At 39.6% G+C, this 25448-nt stretch overlaps 1 protein-coding gene across 3 annotated transcripts; it reads left to right on the forward strand.

Moving 5' to 3' along the window:
• The first annotated feature begins 2287 nt into the window (after window positions 1–2287).
• On the forward strand, window positions 2288–25291 carry LOC111261818 (uncharacterized). 3 transcript variants are annotated; one of them, XM_086968853.1, is made up of 15 exons: window positions 2288–4199; window positions 12812–12903; window positions 14983–15217; window positions 15508–15570; window positions 15700–15856; window positions 16266–16418; window positions 16629–16795; window positions 17032–17187; window positions 17643–17759; window positions 18086–18175; window positions 18571–18822; window positions 19065–19330; window positions 19571–19979; window positions 20431–20559; window positions 20842–25291. In XM_086968853.1, exons 1-15 carry the CDS (start codon window positions 4140–4142, stop codon window positions 20962–20964), a joined length of 2469 nt encoding a protein of 822 aa, XP_086824979.1. In that variant the 5' UTR covers window positions 2288–4139; the 3' UTR covers window positions 20965–25291. The 3 variants fall into 3 exon arrangements, with proteins under 3 accessions (XP_086824979.1, XP_022691367.1, XP_022691369.1); XM_022835632.2 differs by having other exon boundaries at window positions 16635–16795; XM_022835634.2 differs by lacking the exon at window positions 2288–4199 and adding an exon at window positions 14396–14643 and having other exon boundaries at window positions 12823–12903.
• Window positions 25292–25448: the final 157 nt, after the last annotated feature.

The following is a 25448-nucleotide window of genomic DNA, read 5'->3' on the forward strand; positions in this document are numbered from 1 at the left end:
TTAATAGACGGTGATGGTAATGGTGATAGAGTACAGTGTATCTTGAGTGTTCATTTTCGAACTGCCATTGATCGCACTAGCAGCGCTTCTTAATGGGGGCAGAATGCCCTTACACTCGAAGCCCCCGATGGCAATGAACTGGCATGCATCTGATCTATCCCGATGTGAAACGTTTTTGTTGATTAGGTCTAATAAAAAGAACATTTCTAGGACATCATTGTAAGACCCTAGCTGTGAGCACTAAACGCCTAGGTTGAACTTTATTGTTAGATTAGACTTTGGTAGACACGCACAATAGGCGTATTACTATCTTGAAGCGAAACGGCCTATGACTCCTCTATAGTTAAATTAAAATGTCTATGCTCACCCTTCTATCAAAACTCTTTAGAATAGCTTGATACAGATTCATTTATACACAAAATCGATCACTTTTGTTCACAAGGAAAGCAAAGCGGATATAACTAAAAAGACCTGGTTTCTTATTATGTTTTTAATCCCTATAAACTAATTTGACGAATGGATAAATAGGGCGAACATCTCGTATACAGCCACGCCATGCTGTATGCGACAGTTAACCTATATAAGGTTTCCATTTAATTAAATTTGAATGCTCGGGTAGAGCAGGTATAGAGGGTAGCTACTCCAGTTATAAAAAGCACGCGTCAGCTAAAACAAAAATACGTTAAATATTTTATTTACTGTATCACAATTAGCGCTTCTCTGCATTGCAGTGGTTATCTATCAATATTTATATAAATGCTAGCAAGAAGTATATATATATAATACATACGAGGTAGTTTTGACTACCTCTCTGAAACCCTAACCAAATTGGAAACTCTAGGTTTTATATAGCATGTAGGCCGCACCTTAGTCCAGGCCGCAAACCCTACGCAATCTAAATTTCATTTACATATTTTATCGTTTCAATATTTTTGTTCCTTTTTCGGTTCTCAACCAAATGTGGATTTTTTCCACACCCTAGGGTTTTTCGAATTAGTATATCCGGTATTTTCCATCACGTAAAAGTTTGATGCCTGTACAACGACGATGAAAGGGATACGTAGGACTTAACAAACCTCATGAACTAGTTCTATTACGATGGTATTTCCGTACACGCCGAACAGGCCAAGCAAAGGACTCAGGGTCTTCATGCGCGAAATAAAAAAAATTGGTTCCTCAAAATTCACTTTCAGCATGAGATCCCCATTCGATGAATGGACCAGGTAAGGTATGTTATTCTCTGTTACATGCTTCTCGGGGATACTGTACAGAGAAAAATCGGATTTGTCTTTTATGTTACTTCAACTTAGAAACGGTACGGCATCCTTTAGCTTTGTCGGATCGAGTTCCGTTGGTCCTATCCGACGAAATCCTGCCCACTCAGCAATTTTTGCTGCTACACGAATCGCTATAACATCACCTGGTATTAGGGGACGATTCGAGAAGCAAAATGAGTATTCAAAACTGTCCGTGCAAACCGCCATAAAGCCGTCATTGTGAAGTTTTAGATTCTCCCCATGCAAATCGTGGAACCGTAGTGGTTCTGATGACATCATGCACAGTTAATTCAGCACAGTTGCTACGTAGTAACGAAGATTTGCTTGCGAACAACTCATGGACTGCCAATGGTCTAAGGAAACAGGCCGACTTTAAAAAATTCCTCTAACTAAACCTTTCTCTATCTGTAAAATACGCCTATGATGACTCCAGTTATTTTACCAGGAGCCACATGACATAGTTGATTGTTAAATTTACCGAACCGTCCTGTTCACCTTCTACTCTACTGCGGTGATTGTTATCTGACTTCAACAAAAACAGAGACAAACGATTACGTTCTCTTTTAACGCGACTTTAACGTGGGTGTTCACGTTGTCACGAAGGTCTTATTGAGTTAGCAACAACTGGAAGCGTAATAATCAACAATTTACAATCCAGCGAATTTCCTAAAAGAAAAACAAATCTTATTTCGCTCTCTGTCTTTCTTCTGTTATAAATATATTTTAATTAATTCGTCACTCACAAACATACTCTACTTCGATCTGTTTGTTTCAGTGACGATCTAAACTTGTCAAAAGACAGCTGATGATTTGTACATCTAGCCAGGTATGAGCCGATTGCAAATGAGGCAAAATCTAACCAGAAGTGCAATGTAAGTGTAATAAATAGCTAGTAATCATTTTATATCAGCGTTTTGCCAGGTGTTAGCATTAATACCACCGCCAGTACCCTCCCAATCCGTCCGCTTCTAGCCTTTCCGACTTCCGTCCATTAATAGCATCGCATTCCGCGCAACAATAATGCCACCCTTTGTGTGTGCCATACAGGGCCAGACATGTGCCCGTATCTTCGGGTGTACCCCGTCCGTCTTAGCCGTTGCAACAGCATCAGCAGATGGTCGGATGGCAGTGGCCTCCTCTTTCTGCCAGCTGATGACAAGCAGTAGTATGTCGGTTCTCTTACAGCTCAGCAATCCTTTGCTCGTGCCTCCTGGTCCGTTGCTGTTGTAGCCACGGTATTGGCTGCAGTAGAAAGAAGTGATATTTACTTATTGCAAAGGCTTTGCCACTCTCCAGCAACGAACAGGTACACCCCTTGTTTTGCCTTCCGACAGATTAGTGACATAAAGGTAGATATTAGTCAAGTTGCGTGAGCAGCAATAGTAACCAACTGACCAGCAGCAGTCAGCCAGCCTGCCAGCCAAGAAGCCTTCTTTTACTTTATCTTCTCTACTTTTATCTCGTAAAATAAAAAAGAATCAGTTTGCCCCCCACTTTTTCGGGTCCGTGTGCATTTCTTCGGCCTGTTGTCGTTAGCGAAGCAAACGCCCATGCAACGAAGCTGCAAGAAAGAAAAAATCGACAAAACGAATTTACTACTATAACCACGGAGATGGACAAGTTAGAAGGGCCACAGTTGTATCGTAGTTACTCTGACTAGAAGTGATGTTGCATCGAACAAAGGAATAAAGTTCTGGCAGTGTGCATGCGTATTTCTCTTAGTTATTATTGTGTGACAGGAGTGTTTGAGTATGTTCGAGATCGATTTCACTCTTTGCTGCCTCTGTTAGTTTTCGACGAGACTTTGGCCCTTTGAAGGAAGATGACACATACTGAATACAGCACGTCGTGATCGAGGCGGGCAGCTTAGACAGTGGGGGCCTTAATCTTGTCATTACGAAGCTGACGCGTTCCGTTGTTGCATTTGGTTATTTTTGAGGGAACTGAGTTAATTGCAATCGTTATTGAGGCATGGAATAGGCGATGCGGGCCGCAAATCTACCAGTATGATATCGTCTTGGATTACAGTGGCGGCGAAAATCGTCCTTCTACTAAACGCGGTGATCCAGAATTAATAATATTAATAGGGGGGAAGTCTTATTTTCTCGCTTCCATCTGCAGTTCTTCTCACCTTCGTTTTTCGCTGTGTGTGTATGTGCGTGCGCGAAGATAGTGATCGGATTAGATCATTGCAACTGAAATATGTATCTGAAAACCGATGCTGTACCATTCAGGGTCGACTGGGAAAATTTTGTTATGATCTTAATTTGTTTATAATCAGCATATCACTAAATAGCGTATTGATGCAAAACCGATTCTCGATGACAACAACCTGTCCTCATGTTGTCTTGTGTTGATAAATTGTTCGCCTTCATATCCGACTCATGTGTGAGGTTGACTGCTGTGCCGAATGTACTTTAGTACAGGGTATAAAGGCGTCGTTGGGTGAACAACTGTGAAACCCCTTACACCATACTTAATCGATTGTATAGTCACATATATATCAAGAAAACCTGAAGGAAGTGGCCCGTTTTAAAGTGTTTAAGTGACCAGCCTTCGGAAATTTCTGTCGAATAGAATTTGTGACTTTCGTCCATTGTCGAACCAACGCCACAGTTAACCAGTTCAGGCATAACCGAGTTCGAAAGTCTAACCGGACACCTTTTGGATACACAAGAAAAACCAGGGAGTTTGCAAGATACATTCGATTCAGAAAAAATCTGTGACCCAACAACGTGTGCACGTTTGCTATTTTTGCCGTTTTCGTTCGGATTGTTGTCCTGCGTTTCGGTCCAGCAGCAATCAGGATATCGTCCAGCCAACAAACCAACGTAGTGCGACCGGCTGGGTGTGACTGGTGTAATGGAATCTGAGGAAACGCGAGCGGGCCTACTTCAGGCAGTGGAAATCGCCGTTAAAGATGTAAGTACATAGCTGTGACCTTATCTCAGCCCTTTCGGTCGTTCCTTCGCAGTTGTACAATACATTTACTAATTGACCAGAGGCGACACTGGCAAAAGAGCCCAACTCATACAAACAAGAAAACCACATAAAAACAATTCACAGACTCCGCCGGTTAAGAGATAACAAGAAAGCAACTGACTCAAGTAGTAGATGTCTTGTCAGCACTTTAACGTACGATAGATTACCAACGCGACGAACAGACTCTTCATTCGAAAAAACACCCATCTCATAGCAGGCTAGAAAAGCTCTAACCTAGGTATAAGCGAATGTGTGAATTCATCAAATACTGCGCTCAAAGCTATAGTCGATTTTATTTTCCATTGAAATCATGTGGTTTGGCGGACTTTATTGCTTTAAACTAAAATTATATATAAACAAAATATAGTTGTAGCAACTGGTGAATCTATATGAGCAGAGTTCATGATAGTACTGGAAGGAAAGTTTCTTACGCAGCAGTGATGATTCACAGAGACTAAAGTTTGCTTGATCATGAAATGGTAATATTATTACCTCACTCAGAAACGACATCACGAATGTTTTATTTAAATTCCAAAAAAAAATTAAATCATGTACTGCTTAAGGGCTTTTCTCGGAATCGAAATTAGAGACTTAAATCGAGAATGCTTTCTAAGCAAAGCTTGCAATATTTAGATAATACAGTTGGCCAGTCTCTTTCTCTCTCCCTCTCCCTCCCTCCCTCTCTCTCTCCCCCTTTCTCTCTCTCTCTCTCTCTCTTATATATATATATACATGCCATGCGAATTAAGAACAGATATTCAAACGGACTCGTATACTCGAGTATATATAATTAAGGACATTGGCATAGTAATTAACTATTGGCGAGATTATGGCCTAAACGGTGCACCTGACAGAATTAATATATGAAATTCCCAACATTTGTCCACGAGGTTGTCGTCTATCAACAGATTGCCCAAGCGATTTGTCAACAGCAGTCGAATTGTGAATGCGCTCCTGTCCCTTTACGAACGTACAAGTGCCTATGGAAATTATCAAATGATATTAGCACATAGTTGTACTAACCCTTACCACGGTCCTGTCAGGCGATCTTAATTGCCAGTGACTGCTACAACACTACCGTGAGCAATGCTGCATGTCAGTCTGTTGACCGACAAAGATATGGAATCGCCTTGGCCAACGCTCTGTGGCGCGCGGCTTCTGGGCACAACGTGTAGCAAGTCAGAGGCGCTAAGGTGCAGATTTTAAATGTTATTAGATACTACTTTATACTTAGTTACATTTTCGTTTGATGCACCAAGTGTGTTAAGGTAGCGGATAGCAGCTGGCCTTCATTGAAAAAAGTTTTGCCAATAAAATTTTCAGTGTTAGTAGTGCTTGCAGCTGGTTCCTAAGGAAAAAATATTACAATTTCAATAATATATAGAATACAAGGGAAACATCTAGTTTATTAAGAAAGAACTGAGATATGTACTTTCTATCATCGGGTCAAGGGCAACCATCCAAGATATATTATATAATAGACTCCGCGCGAATATCGAAAAAATCTGATATATTCTAGATAGGTTTCCCTTTGATAGTTAAGCAAAAGAATCTATTATTTCGATAATCATTCGCGGACTTACGGTGAGTCAGTGTCGATAAAGCATCAAAATACTATAATCGCTGCCCCACACGTGTGAATTATCGGTTCTCTTGCATATTGTGCTATGTTCAAAGCTGTGCAATCGGTTGTGGCAAATCCTCAAAAACACATACATAGACCCACATGAATCCGATAGCGTTCGATGATAACATCATCATCCGCTAAAGCATGTACTTTTCTTCCTGAAATAAAGCTGTATAAGCATTAGCGTCAATGGACTATGTTTAATATATCAGCTCAGACACTTAGAAGAGGACTGGTTATTTATTACTAGTTCAGTTTTCAATCTAAGAAGATTAATTAATCTATTATATTAAGATTTTTTAGTCCAGTTGCCAATCATGGGTTAGAGACATTCAAAAGATATAAGTTGATATCTTTTCACCTAAGTGTCGTCATGTGATGTCATGGGTGATTTCCAATAGAAAGAAAACAGCGGATCAAAGGTCTAACTTAAAGGCCTATCAGTTAAGGGGATTCTTTTATTTCATCTCCTTGTGAGGCGTCCAATAGATATTTGTGCGCGGGTTGCCGATTTTCATTGCCTAATTGGTAAACAATTGTTATTTTTAGTAAAACGACTGCCCATTGCTTTTATTTTGTGTACACGGGCTACTTTGCGTAAGGTGCCATATGCTAGAAGTGCAAGCAGAAGATTAACTTAGCTTGAATGGCTCAGTTCTATGGGATGTACTACTATTTCACTAGCAGGTCGTTCAGCATTAACCTACAAACTGTTTTAATAGAATTTGTTCTTTCCTCAACAAATACTTACATGGACTACTAAGAAAGGTGCACAAAATAGGCAGTTTTATTTTTATTAGCCTGTGCACACAAAATCTGTCAGCTTGCGCCGGACACAGCCTTTGTTTCTAGCTTTAACATTAACAATACTACAAAAACATGCTAAAGTAATTACCGAACCTACTGTGCTGGTTACGTTATGAGGAAACGCTGAAGCGAATACCACATAGGGAGGGGATTTGCCCACTAGTTTGCATTGTGCACTAATGCACGGTCTTTGTATGCGCATGTATTGAGCTGCTCGATTAAATACTGACTTTTCGGTCAATGAGCTTACTGCAAAGTTCCCAATGAATCAACTATTAACACTCGAACGACAATAGAGATTAATTGTCATCAACATTTTTCGACCGATATGGCTTCTCGTTATGCACTACGAATATCTGATAAGGTTAGGCGATGCTACATATGTAGAATTATTGCCACTTCAACTCCATATCATTAAAATTTTGAATCGCTCCCCATCGTTGTTCAGCGTAGCGCATAGCCAAAATGAATCATCAAGAGCATTTGTTTCAGCCTGATACTTCACAGTGTTTTCAAATTGTATTTAGTCAGAGTTCGACAGGTGATATATGGGTAGTTTTTCAGTGATAACATGCCATTCGAGATCGCATCCACTTTTTGTCTAGCTAAAGTTATCCGCGGGCTTTATTAGTTGCGATATCGGCTATTGAACTATCCAGAGCTAGCGAAGCTTATATAAGCGACAGAATTTCTACGACATTTATCTAATGTGCGCGTATCATTCTAAAAATGGTGAATGAAACAAAATACCGTTTGAAGGAATTGCTGTGTTTGTTATTTAGTCTCCCCAACAGTTTTACGCGGTCCGTCGATGACAGCACATGTATTTACATAAAGTGAGGAAACGAATTTCCGATAAGAAGACAGACTTTGGTTTGATTTAGCGAGATTGCTTCAGTCGTCGTCAATATGAAAATTCAAAACTGAGAGAAATGTTGAAAAACACATTTGATAGTAAAATTGTTTAAGATGAGTATGCAACCAAGATTTTCGACGATATCCCTTCGTGCGTGTACTTTGTTTATAGCAGCATGCAAATTGTCAACGTGTACTTTTTAATGTTAAGCGCATATTGACACTGTATATATACGACATTGCTAATGGACTTTCTCATGAGTTAAAGGCATTTGAAAGCTTATCGCCTGATTCGACAAAATTCATACTAGAGCCCTTCACTTTCACTGAGGTAAGCAGTTTTTTGTAAACATTTCGTTTGTGAAACCGAGATGGACCAATGGGCGTATGCGTTTCAGGGTCTCGAAAAAAAATATCGGCACTAAATAAATTGCACAGCTTCCATAATGCATTCAAAGGCAGTGGTTGTAGATTTAGAAAGGGTGCGGATCAATACGACATTTCTTGTTATTTCCAGGGTCGGCCATACATTATTCCTAACCTAAAGTGGCATATAAAATTAAACGTAAAATATTGCATTAGTATGCAAATATGATTATTGTTAAACTATTTGAGATTATAAACTCTGCTGATCGTTCCCCATTCGGAATTCTTCTGATTTATCTCATAGCAACCGCTATTATAGCAGATAAACAGTTTTAAGTGGGGACGGACCGGATAAATTTAAATACCAAAAATCAAAATTTTCTAAGTAGTTCCCATCTCAGGGGTTTGAGAGTTGTATTGATTTATTTCACCCACCTCTGTTCTACATAATCAGTGTAACCATGGGGGTTTCGTAGTGCTAGCACTACGTTCACTGTGTGAGACATGGTGTAGGACATTTCTCCTACAATAGATTTTCGTGCTAAGGCGGTGCCTTATGGCCGCAGACGCCATCGAGTTATCTCATTATGTGCTGGCCTTCTTTGCTCTGTGTAGGAAATAAATCATTTTCGTATTTGCGACCTGTCAACTGTAGTAGCAGCGAAGATTGTTGCTATTGCCTATTGATGATATGGCGTTTGTGCCGGATGTCGTAAATGTCGGATTTACGGTAACTGTGTACTGAGTGTGAAAAGCAATAGCAAGTACATCATGTACCAATATGATAATAGTTAAAACATAGTGTCGACAGGTGAAGGTACTGAAAACATGCTTCCGTACATCTGTAGGGCTGCAAGGAAGTAAACTGAGAAAAAATCTAAATACTTTTTGATGTCAACCTGTTTTTAGTAGCCTCTTTGATGAGGATTAACTGATTGTCAATTCGGTTATTTGTTTGTTTGTTTTTGTGACAGAGAAACGAATGTGATTTTTCTAAGATTTTGTTGTTATTTTTTTCGCAAAGATGGCAAAAAAAATCAGCAGTTTGATAGATATATGAATCGCTCTAGAATCAATGTAATATCACCTAAAGTGTATTTTTTTTTTAATTAAGTAAGTCATTGGCTCAGTACTAAAATAAGATCGTGGTATTATAACCCCCTATTGCAGACGATATTAGCTGTTCAGTGAAATGTAGAGGTTAGGCTGAGGAGATGAAAGAAGCAAGTTCTCTCCTGAAATACGCATACAGGGAATTGATTTTTTTTAATCTGTTTAATTTCAGTTGGAAAAGGCTTTGTGGAGGACTACGCTAAAACGTTCAGGCATTTTTCTTTGGTAACCAGAAATGACGCTAGCCAGCACCTTAACGTCGCTTTCCAGATCTTTATGAGACGCCTGGAAGAGAAAAAATAATCTTGCAAAACGTATCTATCTGTTTGGTGCAAAATATGGCGCTGCATGCAACCGTAACAAGTAGACACAGACGTGTTGTGTTTCGGGATCAGGCGGTGCTGGCTGGGCTGGTATTTACAGTGCACCTAAATATGATATAATTTAATTTTCAGCTAGCTACTACTAGTCGTATACGACATGATAGGTAATTTTTTTTTGCTTTTGGTAATATCGCTGTCAAGGACGGTTGAACGTTATCGGGCCCTCTGACCACGAATGAGGACCACTAGAATGCCCAAAAACAAGATTTCCAGTAGATATAAAGGTGTTGAATGCCGCCGTAATAGACCCGCGTCCAGCCGTAGTAATTCTGTCCGTTAGATGGATGTTAACCCAGCAGGAGTGCCGGCAAGGTTTGACAAAGTCTTATGATAGAGCAAGCTCGAAGAAGGTTGTACATTCTAGTTATTTAACCGTAAAAACAGTGTATGTGTAATATGGGCAGTACAGGGAATCTCTCCTTGACCCGGACTAACACATAAAGAAGTTGCAGGATAGCTGTAGGACAACAACGCTGTGGACTTAACCTCTACCTGGAAACAACAAGGTCAGCCTCTAAATGACCCGACAGAAATGATTACCCACCCACTATCAAATGGTTATAAGAAAACAAAAACTTGCATTCATGAAAACCTCTAAAATAAATTCTAACAGAATCGAAATTTGATCGTAAATGCACGTTATAGATGAGAAATGTTATAACGTAGATAGCAAGTTCCGCTGGTCCAATTCAAGCTTTTTAATTTTCGCTGGCAAAGTCTACATTTAAAGTGATGTTTAAAACTACTCGTAATACAGGATCAATGCCTATTCCAAAAATCATAGTTTCTCCAATTTTTTCAATACACATGCCCCGATTTCTGTTGAGCTCAACAAAGTTGTTAATCAATCTGCCATCTTTTTTTCTCTTACAGACTTTCTATTCCAATCGTTGCTACCTAATCTAGCATGTTTCGTAGTAATAAATTGATTTTTGGAATCATTATGACCGTACCCAACTCAAGAAACTTATTGTTTTGGCCCTGGCCTAAAAACCAGCAATGTAAATGCTTAAAGGGGATTGGCCTGGGGTTTCTCTTCTGTATCAGGAGCGCGACACCACAGACTTCGCCATTCCATATTTAAAAATCAAGATGCTAACTTCGTTCAGTATGATCATGAGAGTAGATTTTGTGAGCCTTGACCATGTTATGGTATATTTCCCAGCCTATTTGTTGAGCTTGCTTGCGTCAGATGTCATGCAAGCTAAACTACCTCCAGGAATATTATTGTATTATATTATATGCTCTACAAGGATGTATGATCTGCAGGAGATAGCTGAGAAGTGACGCAACAATATCGATACTAGCTTCGTTTGTAGAAGAACATATCGTAGTGCTTTATAGCTCAGGAAGGTTTCCGCCTTTAAGGTTCTGCTTTTTTCACTCATTGCAGACTTCACTCAAAATAACGATGCATAAAAAGGCACACCCTATAGATAACGCTATTACGGCCAGCTGGCTCCGTCTTACTCGTTAGAGATTCCCCCAGTGCCGCTGGTACACCTCACGCTGCCCTCAGTAATCTCTGCTTGTCCGAGTGCGCTGATACAATGAACGCTCATTCGAACAATGTTTTGGTTTGTTTCAACAGCCACCGACACTAGCAGAGCTACACGTGAATAAGGATGTTGTCAGTTTTAAAGTAGCTAGTATCATACGCGAGACTAAGCGTGATCATTATATTAGCTAATAATAGGCGCTGTGTTCTTCAAGGGGTGATTTACTTTCTGTCATCTAGGACGTTCGTATTGTTGTATCACTGTACCCATAATCGCCTGTCTACGTAGTTGTTGTCTCCACCTAGTCAACAATAATCATTAACGTGATTTGGTGCGTGCGCAAGGTTGAATAATTGTATGATAGTTTTGCGCTAACCAAGGTACATGGGCCTGAGGAAGTTGAGCCCTTGTCGGCGGTAAATATTAGCAGCTGATTATACAAGATACAATGTGTTGGTCGAAGGTCATCTGCGTGCAGCATGTGTCACGCCGAAGCACGGGCCAACGAGAGACGCCCCCCGGACTTCGTAATAATCTCGGGACTAAACAAGGGCAGGAAGCTTTCTTCTTCCTGGCCTAGTTGCGTTTTCTCGCGGGGACAGAATCACTTGTGCAAAACTGCAGCTTTCACTAGTCAGTACACCTTCACTTTAACACGAATTGTTCTGGGAGCAAATTATACGAGGAAAGGGCCTTTGACGGAACAATTCCTGTCTTTCGCAGATATCTTAATGTTGGCACTGCTTTGGCATTCGGATTCTATCTACTAGCCTATTGTATTTGCTTTTAATGAGTTGGCAAGTAAAGCTGTGTCTTTCTACAGCTCGGGTCGCAACCCAACTTAGAGGATCTACGGTGGACTTTATTGGTAATAAGTTAATATCGGTATTTCGGTAAAATCCGTTAGCCACCAGATCCGTTAATGCTGACGACACCTGCGCAGAAGCCGAGAGTAATTAAATCGTTTGCAAAATGTAGGTTCATTAAAATTTCTTGAGGGGCAACAATAAGCACAGGAATGAGTTGCATAAAAGATTTCCAGTTGTTGTATAGCTATCACATGCGAATAAAAGTTTATCCTCTATGTAGATGAAGTAAACGATAACGCGCCTTAAACTGAACAGTAAGTTACATGTCGTTATTTTTCTTAATTCTAAGTAGTTGTAGAAACACAGTTACACAAAAATATTCGTTATACAAAGTCATTTCATGAGGTTTGTGATTTGGTACGAATATACAATGATGATTGCATATTCCCCATTCTTTTCCTGTCTATATAGGGAACGTCGTACCTATGGAGTGCCAGCACCACTCAGCAGATTATAAGTCCGCAGAGTACGTTACTGTTGCTGCCGCAAGGTGAATCGGACATAGTACAAAGGTTCTAGTCTCAGTTCTCAACTAACGTCTTTCATTGCTCATATCTCCTTACCGTGTGGTTGTCTTTGGCCAATTTAAATATTCTTAGAATATTACGCCCCCAGCAGAACAAGCCCTGAGCTAGAGACGCTAATGAGTTTTTGCTTGAACAAGATCCATATTCAGGTAGTAAAAAACAGCGACAAAGACGAATACTCGCATGCAAATCGTACGATGAAAAACTACAGACGTAACATAAAAAGAATGCTTATCCTATATACGATTGAACTGTTTTTGTTGATCAATGAATATATTGGTTTTTGAAGGTCCAATACAGAATGCAGACCAGAGTCGAGTTTTGAATTTTGCTAGACCTGGTTGAAGTTCCTATTTCTGAATTGCTTGGAGCCGTGCGGCCCACGAAAATGGTCGTAGAATTGCGCAAGTATAAGCCATTGCAATTATAGCTGCTTCAAGGAACGGTTTCCCTTTCAGTAAATAATTTAAAGTAAAAAGATCTTTTTCGCTTATCTTTGATTGCAGTTGGAGAAACTGTTCTGCGGTGAGGAGCTCACACCACGATTATGGCAGGTTCGCTACCTATGCCAACAGTTAGATCATATCCTTCTTTATGGGTAAGTTTGCGTTACAAAGAGACAATACACTTTTACTTTAGTCTAAAGCTACACTGGACTATAACTTTTTGAATAATGTGGCCATCCTTAGCTATCTGAAGGGCACGACAATACCTTATTCTTTCAAATTTTACTTCGATATCTTGTGGTAGTGTCTGATATTTCATATGCCTTTGCTTTCTATTTATATTCCAATCGACCTTCAATAGCTGTGCGGAGTATTCGCACGATTTTTGACGAATCTCATTTATGGTTGATATCTACAGTAATGGTGGTTACGGGAATAGAAGCTGACCAATAAATCCGATGAATGCCCTTGAAACATTAAAAGCTGAATTAACTCTTTTTTCAAAGGTTCACCTTTGCCAACCTGACCTTAGCGGATAACATCATCACACTCTGATATTCGTTTCTGAAACGACCAAGTTGCTTTCAAGAAAGACTATACTGTCCCTTTGTATTGCCCGGTCACATTGCACATTTCACATGGATATGCAATACACTCTACCTGTTTTCTTCGTGGACAACAATTGTGACAGTTACTTTGGATGCAGATTGCTTTGTCTCATCTCACGAAGCCACCATTTGCTTTGGCAAACCTATACAGTTTATGATCTTTTAGCTGTAATCGTTTCTGTATCCACTTGCCTGTACGTTTTTGATGAGCTTTATAGGTGGCTAGTACAAATGTGTTCAGTCTTTTTGTTGCATTGACACAGATTACTCTGCATCCGCGAGTCGTTTAAGAGCCTCCCTTTATACTTGGAAAAATCGCGTTTCGTTTCGTTTGGCCAGGCAAGCTCCTTTGAAATTGTTGGAACTTATTGTTGGAAACCAAATATGTTGCAACGTTACTGTGGAGCAAACTTGCTCTGTATTGATGATTACGTTTGATTATGAGTATACATTTGTTCATGTATACATACACACACCCACACGCAAAGTAATAGTCCTCCCTAGCGAGAAGCCGCTTTCAAAATGCCAACTGCTCTGAGTACAGTGCTGACCCCCCTGTGAAGTTCACATACTGAGATAAATCATATCGATAATGAACTATCTAACTGGTTTGGCAGGAATTACTTCAATGTTGACTGCGTCCTGAGATTTCTATTAGATGATTATAGTAGGAAACGCAATACTACGATACTTTTTCTCTATAAGCCGTTATCAAACGGTCTTTTCACATAGAACACGGTTACGAAATAGATTATTCCCTAAATATAGATTTGAATTTCAAACGTGCCGTAGATACTCAAAGTCAGCGAGGGGCCGCAAATGTTTGTCGTCGGTTACCCAAAGATTTTGCTTAGCTAAGCTCAAAAAGTTATATCTATTGCTAAACCTCGTGGAGCTTCTTTATTCTTAGAACTGATACAGACGTGACTGCTTTAACGTACACCTTTAGCAGATAAAGATTTTAAAAGGATAATACGTAAGTGTTGCTTGAGTTTGACCCGGGCTCTAATTTATTAGATGTATATTTGGCTTGCAGTTAAGCTCTGGTTTGCGCCACTACTAACATGGTCCTTAGTGACGTAATATGTGATAATGATGAGAAAAATGACCGGCAAGGGAGTTCGCCTTAGTGTTACTCGGAGCCTACCTAAACTCCGTCCTAATCAAGGCTGTTCGTGACTTATAGCTGATGTGCACGGCTCAAGGGATATAAGCCTTATTCACACTTCGGAAAAAAGATACAGTAGAGACAGTGTAATTAAACACCCGAGCTTCGATGAAAAGGTGCTAAAAACACTTTAAATCAGTTGATTTCTGGGAAGTTTTGTAGAAGGCCGTCAAAAGCTTTACTTAATGCAATGTACGCTGACGTAACAACGCAGCTATAGAATGACTTAGACAACCCGGCATGTCCATCGTTCTATTAAGCCCAATTGTATATAAAGAATATCGATCGAACGATCTTATGGAAAAAAACACGATTCGGTCTATTTACGTAAGGATGAACAGTAGAGGCCGAGCAGGTACTGAGTAATTGTGATCGTCACATCTTTCCTTTGACTATCTATCGCCCTCAACTCCGAGGAACATAACCTACAGTCATATTATTTCATGTTATTTTAGCCTGCGAACGCCTCTCTATGGTTATTGGCCTTTCGTGGCGGAGTTCTGTCACGAGGAGACGACTCGTGAGATCATATCATTGCCACGAGTCAATTCGAATCTTGGCTACGGTCGCGCCTGGTTACTCGGGGCTCTTCAAAGCGGCCTGCTCGTCTGTTACTTTCAATCTTTTGTCTACAATCGAAAACTTGTCAACAAGTACTATCTTGACAACGCACTACTCCGCGATACTCTGGTAGGTTGGATTGTGGTTCATAATTAGTGTCAGTTTAACTATTTTAATTGGATTCAACGTGTCGATCAGGGTTGATGCGCTGTTCGTTCTTGATATTTGCGGTAATGCTTGTCACATGCAAATACTAATGCCTACCCCGTTCAACGGTGCATACGTCTAAGTATAGACTGAGTGTTGAAATGTATTGTTAGGTTTATATCAAGAGAATATGTATACATGAATTAAATCTAACAAGTGGTACTTCTTCAGTTTTTTCTTACAAAGAAAGCATTCTACTTTTTTCGTTTCAGCGGCTTAAAGTTACGATACATTATCTTGCACGTCTGAGCAATTTGAAGTTTGCTTTTGTCACGGTGAGTTAATGTAGCGACCGTATCGTTATTAAATTTATGGTAATACGATTCTGAATTGAAAAGCAACAGACGATAACGAGAGCAGACTTTACTAGACCGTGCTGTTCTTTTTGCATTATGGTTTCGCAGAACGATTCCTCACTGGATCAGGCGAAATTTCTCTCGTCGAAGAAAGGCCTGGCGGTTGCGGATAGCGCAGATGAGATTCCAGTACAGAACGGTGCTTTCTTGATTATTGATCCCAACACTGGAATCGAAAAGGTTGCAGACAACAACAATCTCATAGGTACGTAAACATTAAAATCTCTATACATGAAAACTCTTGACAAACGTCGAAAATTCATGGCCGGTCGGAAATTATTTTCTCCTATTTATACCTTACAACCGCTAGTCGTCACGATGCTCCTGTTCACACTTGTCACCAGCCGAGCAGCCCTTATGTTGTAGTTTGGAAATGATGATAGAATTGCTTTTACAGTTAGCCCGTCCATATTTTCTTTAGGAGCCACAACTCGTACAAGAGCATTGTAATAGAGAGCCGTTTAAATCTATGGTTCTCTCTCGTTCGTGTAGAGAAGCTATTAAGATATTGTCTGTGTAAGGCACATGAATATCGTGGCGGTATCGTAAGGGGGCATTCTTGGACAATCGATCGTCTCAGTTTCACGCGTAATGTTTACTTCTCATTGAAACAGGAGAGCAGCAGAAGAGAAGCGCGCGACTGGGACAAGCAGCCCAGCTCGACGACTGGTCGCATTCGTCTTCGGAAGACTGCGCCGTTCAACGCAACAACTATTTATACAATATTGGACAAGCTGATCAGATCAATAACCCTGCCGACGCTCCGGGTAAGGAAACGCCAACTTTTTTATCGATTGGCGAACTGTGAAGGCATTCAACTAATGGCCATTGCTCAAACTGAACTGATGTACACGAAAATGATGTTTAGATTTCGGTGTACGAAAACTGTGTCTTTGTTCATAGTGCTTCAGGATGATAATGAGTTTTTAGTTTGTATAAAAAATATTACAATGCCCTTTTTATATTGTATCGTTAAGATATAGGTGGTCACTCGTTGACTGTGCAGGCGGATGTACACCTCGGGGTCTTAGATGGATCGGTATCAGCTGGACAAAAAGACCAACTCGATAGTCTGGGCGGACCACATGGGCTCATTGGACAGGATGGTTTAAATGGACCCGACAGCCTTGAGCAAGCCGTAGAGGTACTGACCAATGTAATCTGTTGATTAAATAAAAACAAGTTAGCTGTTTATTTTATATACGTATTGAAAAAGAGTGTAATACATTCGAAGACTAAAAAATATATATTTTTTCATGTTCCTTCGCCCGCCCTAGGTATTTTATTAAGGTAGCAACTAAATTGAGATGGAATACCAAATCTTACGAAGGAAGTCAGTCCAAAAGTCTAAAAGATCGTTGACCTTATTTCACACAACAGCTCGACGGGGACAGTGATAATGTGCTAGCAGTACTCAACGAACTGGAGATGTCAAATGCTGAACGTTATGATATCGCACAGTTGCTAGCCAAAGAGTCGCTACTGAAATTTGTTGAGGATCTCTGTAAGGACGAAGATGGAGACAGCTTTTACAAGGTAAAAGGTCCTTGAAAGGCCATTATTATCGTACACATGAATTAACCACATTCATTTTTCTTACTTGGGGGTTGATTTCTAGAAATTTATTAGTGATAACACGACCATCTTGGCTGTCCTACCATGCTGTAGGAACCTTTACGTGTAAATAATGAATTTACACGCTGAGAATCCGGTCAGCACAAGACCATAAGGTGCTCCAAACAAAGGCGAAGTTGCCATTGTACTTATAGAGAACTACCGCAACGGAAGCCCTCTCGCAGACTGGTGGTGTGTCAGAACTTTTAGTACAATAACAGGTCACAGTGCAAAGCAATACAACCAGACTGCCATTAAACGAAATTGCCTGTAAGTTGCTTAAAGTTTTTTTGTAGCTGTTTGTTCTTGTAGCTTTTGTAGCTATCTATTTAAATCTGTGCTTAAATCAGACTTCAAGGCTTCTGGCTTTTTTTCAGGTGTTTTTGTGTTACTACTATCGGGTAGAGCAACAGCATTTATCAGTGATTTTTCTCGTTCTTACAACACAGAGGTTGCTTTTACTGAAGACTACCGATGGCTACTCCCTAACCCAGGTGAGCCAAGGCATGACCAGATGTATATCATTTATTATGACTATTTTTCCGACTATTATTTGTTTTTCTGATTAGGAAATATGCCTCTCTTGAGCTAAACTTTATCTTAAAGAGCTACTATATATATATATATATATATATATATATATATATACGTATGTGTGTACAAGATATTTAATATCGAGTTATGATTTCACCGACGCGGCGGCCTAGGTGATTAAACCTCTGGTTAAGAGGCTCTAGCTTCATTATTGATATATATATTGCACAATATATGTGATTAAATTAAGAAAGCTAAGTTGTCTCGTTACTGCGTTATAAACCAGGTGGCGTCGCTGCCATTGCTACATATCCGTCAATTGCGGCTAGCTATGGATCTTCAAGCGATCGAAATCGTTTGGACGTCACCCAGAGAGGTACAATACACATGATAGTATTTGATCGCCGACTCAACAGCGGTTTACAGGATGACTTATATTGCAGCTTTCTTTGTGTAAAACATTAATTTCAGTTTGTTTACCAAAGAGAATATTCTGTGGATTGCAACTGAAAATCATCCCATCATGATAACATAACAGACGTTTGTGTGTTTCGTGCTTTTCGAAGGCTGCGAAGTTAACAAGTGATTCAACAAACGAAAACATATGTCGTTCTCATGCGACTTTAATAAAACGTATACAAATTAGCGGTCAGTCAGATGCGGCTTAATAGTCTGAGTTAGTTGTAACCTGGCCTTTTATTCAGTTTTGATCTATTGTATAAATGGCGTGGCTTTTCCTTATGGCGTTTAATTTATCGTTGCTTTTTTTAGGTTTTTCGAACAGCTGCATATTCACCAATGCGTAATATTTCGCGCGTGACCAGATACCACCCAGCGGATTGTGATACCGGTGAGGTCGTCGAAGGCGTCGGAGTGGGCAGTCTTCAACTGGTGATGCTTTCTGCCGAGCAATGTTCATGGGTAGTGGGTCATATCGAATTGAGCTTAAGACGACTCGGCGTTCGACAGCAGGCACTCCCCTTAATACGGCATTCTTGTAAACCTGTCACACTTCTCCTCAAGGTACGTATCAGAGTTAAATAATCCACGCTGGTAGCGTGTTAAGATATAGAAATGTCATCTCAAATTATAATGACAGCCAAATAAGTACAATTCGCATTGTTTTAAAGAAATAATCTATATTTTTTAGTAGCTTTTGAACGATTACCTATATTTCAGCGCTGATGTTATCCCAGCAACGATCTTCTTCGTTAACGTTGTCCTTGGATGCTACTGTAATTTATTATTGTTATTCGTGTGTGTAGGATTGGTCGACCGTTCGACACGTCCTTTGGGCCTCATGCGAGCGATTCGCGTCACGTGATGCTTTCTATGAACGACATGCAAGTATTGGTCCTCACGGCATGATTGTGTCACGTCTTTTCTATCGACTTGTGCCGAAACGGCTTCCTAAACGAGGTATGGAAAACACGATCCTGTGGCGGAGTGCTCGATTCGAATTGAAAGGAGCGTCGCTCGAACAATACGACCTGGAGAGCGACATTACACCAACAGCTGTCTACAAACTTGCGTTAGTAGAAAGGTTTTCTTTTTTAAGACGACAGTATTTTGACAAACGTATTCTACGACGGCGTAGCACCCTTTTGCTAAAATGCAAGAAACTTGTCGTTGCCGCATAAAATCAGTGACTGAATGGCGGTTTTTTCAAAAATAATGAAACTCTAGCCCAGATACCCGTAGAGAACAAGCTATTGGCTGTTTTGTTCTAAACCGTATATAATTTTCATTTGTTTCGTTGTTGTCTTCCCAGGGATCCGTCATGTGGAGGTGTACAGCTCTGTATGGAAAACCCTCGACCATTTTCATTTCGAGTTATGTGGTCGACGGAACCTTCTCTTGAGCTGGCGGCCGAGAGCGAGTTTGAATTTTCCGAGTGGCTTCATACGCTACTGAGAAGTTTCCAACGATACAATAAGCAAAGCAGCTCAAAGGGGTCTTCTAATTTTAACTCATCTTTACAGCACGGTGCCGGGGGAATCTCGATGGGTGCCAGCCTTTGTAGCATTGTTCTTGAGACAAACCGTTTAATCGTATTTCGCGGTTCAGAGGCGCTGGAAGCGACGCGCTTTTCAGACATAATTTCAGTGGGGGCATATTACAATTCATTTCTCGTCGAGTGCCGAGTACCGGGGTCAAACACCATGGCATCACAACAAAAAGTTTGTATCGTTTGTGTTTTATAGTTATTCTTTAGTCCCTTTATACTGACTTGGAACTGGAGGCTTGATTGTAGAAAGCGACGATATTACGGAAAGATTTATAATGGGGTGTCAACATGATATTCTAGCAAAAAACCGTTGTTTTTGACTATCTTCATGTAGATGCTACGTGGTAGGTGAGACGCGCATAATACAAAAAAAAATAGATACGTCAAGCTGAAAAGAACAAATATTGTTGGTTTGCCTCTGCTGTTTGTAATTGAAATTACGATGTTTAAAGAAATCTGGCTATCTTACACTTTAGTGCACAAAACAACCCCATGAAACTCACCGACGTCCTTTTTGTTACGCACAGCCAAAAACCCATTTGTTAGATAGACTCTTGTTAAATAAACAAAAAATACGTTAACCTATTTTTCTCGAATTTTTGTGTATCTTGTTCTTTAATCAGCGTGTGTCAAAAATTGGAAGCAAGAAAAAAGGAGATGTCACTGACGATGACGGCCTGTATTCGTGGATAATTAGCTTTTACGGCGAAACTGAGGCTCAGCTGTTTCTTGAACATCTGAAGCTGTCACACGTAAGTGTTGAGTAATACGCCTGTACTTTTAAATTGTTTTGCCTTTTTCAGGAAATTTAAACCCGCGAGGCCTTACTATTTTTTGATGAAAATAACAATTGAGGAGAAAAAAAAAAAAATAGTATAATATGAACGTATGTTTAGTGTGAGATCTTTAGCGACTCCGTTAGCATCGGTAGCTGGAGTTGAGGTTATTGTTGTATTTGAAATACAATTGTCGTAAAAGGGGAATATAGTATTGTAATTTTTTTTCATATGTTCTTTTTATACGTCTTCTTTTAGCCGGGCCTCACTTGTCGTGTTGTTTGGGATTCAATAACGCAGAGCATCTTATGCGAACCCCGGGAGAAGACGTTCAATCAGCTATGCTCGTACGCCGCTAAGTTTTGTGATATAATCGCATAAGCGTACAATAGATCTACTGCATATGCTGCTGGTCCAGTCCCTAGGTGTGCGCAACAAAGGTCAACGATTACCCAAACGCGGCTACTAGAACCTTTTCTAGTTCTTGCAAGTCGATCTGATCGAGCTCATACCAAGGATCTACATTTCAACTTCAGCTTCGAGCGGAAGCCCCCAATATCATTAGGCGGGACAGCAAAACGAGCGTATTCTATCGTTACTACAGTCACGTATTTAAACCTGAAACGTCTACGTGATTCCTTCTAAATATGGAACGTATATGTGCGCTGTCCTTGGTGACAAGTAAGAGTTGCCCTCTTTCAAGACTTGGAAACTTGGTCGGGTCATTCCAGAAGTGGGAATTATATATGCTATACTAAACAGACAGACGCTTCTTACTGATGCGTTCCATATTATAAGAGAGCACGCTTCCAGGAAAAGGAAAAAATGACAAAATGTCTTGCGATCTTGGTGGTCCGGCCGAACCTATGACTTAAGCTGCTGTTGTTGTGATATTTGGTGGCATTGTGTATGGTAAAACATATTCCTCAATGCTGATTGGTGAAGCTGTTTGGTCCAACGTAGTAATGTGACCGAAACGGCAACGTATTTTGTAGAGGAAATGTATTGGAAGCTGTGGAAAGTAAGAGTTAAAAGCATTTCCGATTATTTACTTGTTCACTTTTAGTGCAGTTTCGATATTTAATATTGTATAAATGTAAATTTACATTAAAATAATATCTGTTCGTCGGAAGAAACACTGAATATATTTATACCTCGCGTTTGGTGAGCAGGGCTTTGCATATTCTGACGGTGCGGAATGATGTTGCCTTAGTTCTAACCCAATGCGTATGAAATGCCAAATGGCTAATTAGAAATGTGCTTCTGATCTTTAAAGTACGCTGGCGTAGCATACTGTAATTGTACCATTAGACTGAAGAGAAAAAGACCTTCCTTCACCAGTCTACCGGCCATGGATAGATAATTAAAATGCATTCCCAGTCTTTCTATTGATATTGCATCTAGTATGTGATGTCTTCTGTAGGAACGAGCAGTGTTGTATAGGCTTATATTGATTCAATACAAACTCGTTCGTTTCGATTCAACTTCGAAATAGGGGCAAATTACTGTCTAAAAAGCTTATATTGAAAATCGTGTTGGGCGCAATTTTACTGAATAGCTTTAAGCGTATAAACTTGTATAACTAATGAAGTTGCTTTGATTTCCTGACACATACTATATAGACGCAATGATTTACTATCAAGGTATTGTATACAGACATTTCTATATATATAAAGACATTCAGGTGTCTAAGCGTGTGTGTGTGTTAGTGTATGATCACTGTATTCGACAGTTACGGGCGCGATCCTTAGTAAAACTCTCCGAGGCAAACGCTTCGTGTCAGTGTAATATAGATTTCCTCTATTTTTAGATAAGAAAAAAGGTTTTAGATGTATTAGATTTGATTTATGTACGCTACATCCAACAACACGGGCTGAAATATTGGTGGTGACGATATTATAGAAAATGAAAAATACACCTTCTTTTTTTGTCAAAATTCGGTCTACGTAACTCACTATAGATCAGCATGAAGTAGAGCTACCCATTTCATGAAGAATCGATTATTTTTTTGTTGAAATTTAAATGAGATTTCACAAATACGCACAGCTTAAAAGGACGACGCGGTTGAAATTCAATGAGAGAAGCTTGGATCATCGGGTAACTACGTTCCTCAAATTAAGGTGCTATTAGGAAAGTCAAATGAAATTGTCGTGACTGACCAAAGACTAATAAATAAAATTCACCAATTTAGCAGTTATATCCTCAAGTAAATCTATTCTCGAGAGAAAGTGAACGAAATCGCTAAAAAGATAATGTCAACGGTTCTAATGACATCCACTTGCCTGTAGGTCGGTATATGTACACACTAGGACATATTTGGTATCTTATTTAGCAATCGTATTGAGGGTGAAAGGTTTCAGCCCTTAAAAATATACTGCGAATAGTTACGCTTTCGAAAACTCTCACAGGGAATCTGTGCGCTTCGATCCCAGCATGTATCGTTTCCCATACCAGTAACATTGTTGTAGCGTTAGGAATGGCAAGAGTATCAATTCTTTGTCAATATCATATTGTTATGAGACCCTATAAGTGATCATTTATTTTTGGTTAATTTATTTTTTGCCACGATTTTATCATTCATGTAATGCCTCTTCAACGCGTAACTTACAAGTTGGAAGTGCTCTTTTGACTGTAACAAAACTGATCATTCAGAAGTGGATAACTGTTGACTTCCTTCAGCCCGTATGATCGTTACCGAATATCATGTTGACTTGTTCGAGTGCGGAATTGCATTTAGTACGAGGGCTCACTTCCAACGCGGAAGGAACGTGTTCAGTCTTAAACTGTGTTTAACATGCAGCTGCACGCTACCCTTGACTATTATGGGCGGACAGCTGAACATGCCTGAGCATGTCATCGCGTTTGTTGGCTGACCCTGTGTCCGTTCAGCGAGATACGTTATTCTTTTTTCCTGGTCGAAGCTTGATTCAACTGAACTCTATTAAATTTTGTCGTACCTTAGTCATGAAGTCGACGTCTCTTAGTCTATCTGAAAGCAACGTCCGTTTATCGCAGAAGTGGTTACGACTTACTAAAAAAGCATCGTACTGCGTACATGTACGCATCTATCATTCAATGTACCTGAAAACTACACCAACACCTTGCTCCGTGTCGTAGTCACCGCGTACATTCTAGTACTATGAATAGAATCAGATAGCAAACGCTTCCGATTGTGCGTGAGTACGGCAACGATTACGAGCTGTTACTGACTAGTAACGGCTTGCTCCCAAGACGACGTGTCCACGTACGTAGAATATAGTGCGATAAAGAGAAACATTTCGTTTGCGTTCATCAATATAGTGCTCAGTAGGAAAATTTATCGTCTCTGTATCACTGATTATTAAGATGCTATGTACAAATTTGCAGTATGCGATCGTGCCATGGCAGCAGAGCAGTAAACGTACCGAAAGAACTAAACTAACTGAGCTTAGTGGCTTTTTGTAAAAATATATATATTATTGAAAAAGAAGAAGAAGAAGAAGAACATGTATGTGGTCATTCACGAAGTCAATAGTATTGAAACAAATTGAACAGCAAACAAATCTACTTGTTCTTGTCATATGCTACCACTTGTTAGATAGTTAGTTACATGATGTTATCGCGCTAATTAGGGAATATAATTTGTGAGAGTGTTTACATTAATTATCTTCTTAAGCATCACATATACGCGGAGTTTATATATAATTATGCGAATAATTAATGCACTATTATTGTAATACATCGTTGGTCGAATGATTTCTCTCACTGGAGTTGTGAACCAACTTTGTTATTTCTTTAGTAGTCGTGACTCGTAGGACAGTCTTAAATACAGTGAGAGTTGTTGCTCGTAGGAAGATCAAGGTAGCAGACAAGAGGCAACAAACGTCGGAATGCCTGTCGAATTGATAAAATATACAGAAAGCTACCTATTCGAATAACAATGCTGATTGTTATTATTGTTTGTAATCAATTTCCTATATATATATATATATATATATATATATGAAACGACAATATGTATGTTATAGTCGTGTTTCATAATAGGTACAACAAGGATCCTAACCAAATGCCATATTCTCATAGTATCAAATGACGTCTGATCTGAGATCTATTAGAATATGTTATCAGACGCCAACAGATAGATGTGGCGCAAAAAACAAAAAAAAAATATATATATATATATATATAGTAAGCTAAGCCAGCGCAATCGTCGTAAAGTTGTTCGGGCAACAAGTTCGAGTTATAGTTCTCTAGAGTGAGCGCAGATTGGGATGTACGCCCAAAGTTGAGCGAGCACGTGTTAGAGATTTGCAAAAATAACAGGAACCGTGAAAAAAACAAGCAGCTTATGTAGGCACGTTTGAAACAAGTATCCGCATCCCACCCATTGTATCACGAACGCTTTACAGTTTAGGCACTCACCTACGATATGGAACAAATGGAGAGCTATATTTTTGAGAAATTAGTTATCGAGATTCATAAAAACAGTATTATATATAATCATGGTTGGTCACATTGAACGTGGTAATTATGAACGTGTGAGCCATTTGCAAACGAGAAACACATAGAATATATAGCGCATGTAGAAACAGGAAAATGTATCAAATATGATCGATATAAATAATGAAACTACTTCATTCGACTCACCGTGAGTCGAATTCATAACATTCGAATAGAGATTAACTTAAATATGAATGATAAATGAAAATAGTGTGCTTAATGAGCTCGATATATCTGCGATTTTCATTTACCCGACCGAGTGCCTGGAACAGCTATAGGCTGTCAAATTGCACACGACATCTGTGCACTAAACTAAAGAAAATTGGATTGTATCAACGAAGTACGAGTTCAACGAGAAATTTCCGTCCGTTGGAACATCGAAACAT

This window comes from Varroa jacobsoni, unplaced genomic scaffold, assembly GCF_002532875.2.
Source record: "Varroa jacobsoni isolate VJ856 unplaced genomic scaffold, vjacob_1.0 scaffold_597, whole genome shotgun sequence".
NCBI lineage: Eukaryota > Metazoa > Arthropoda > Arachnida > Mesostigmata > Varroidae > Varroa > Varroa jacobsoni.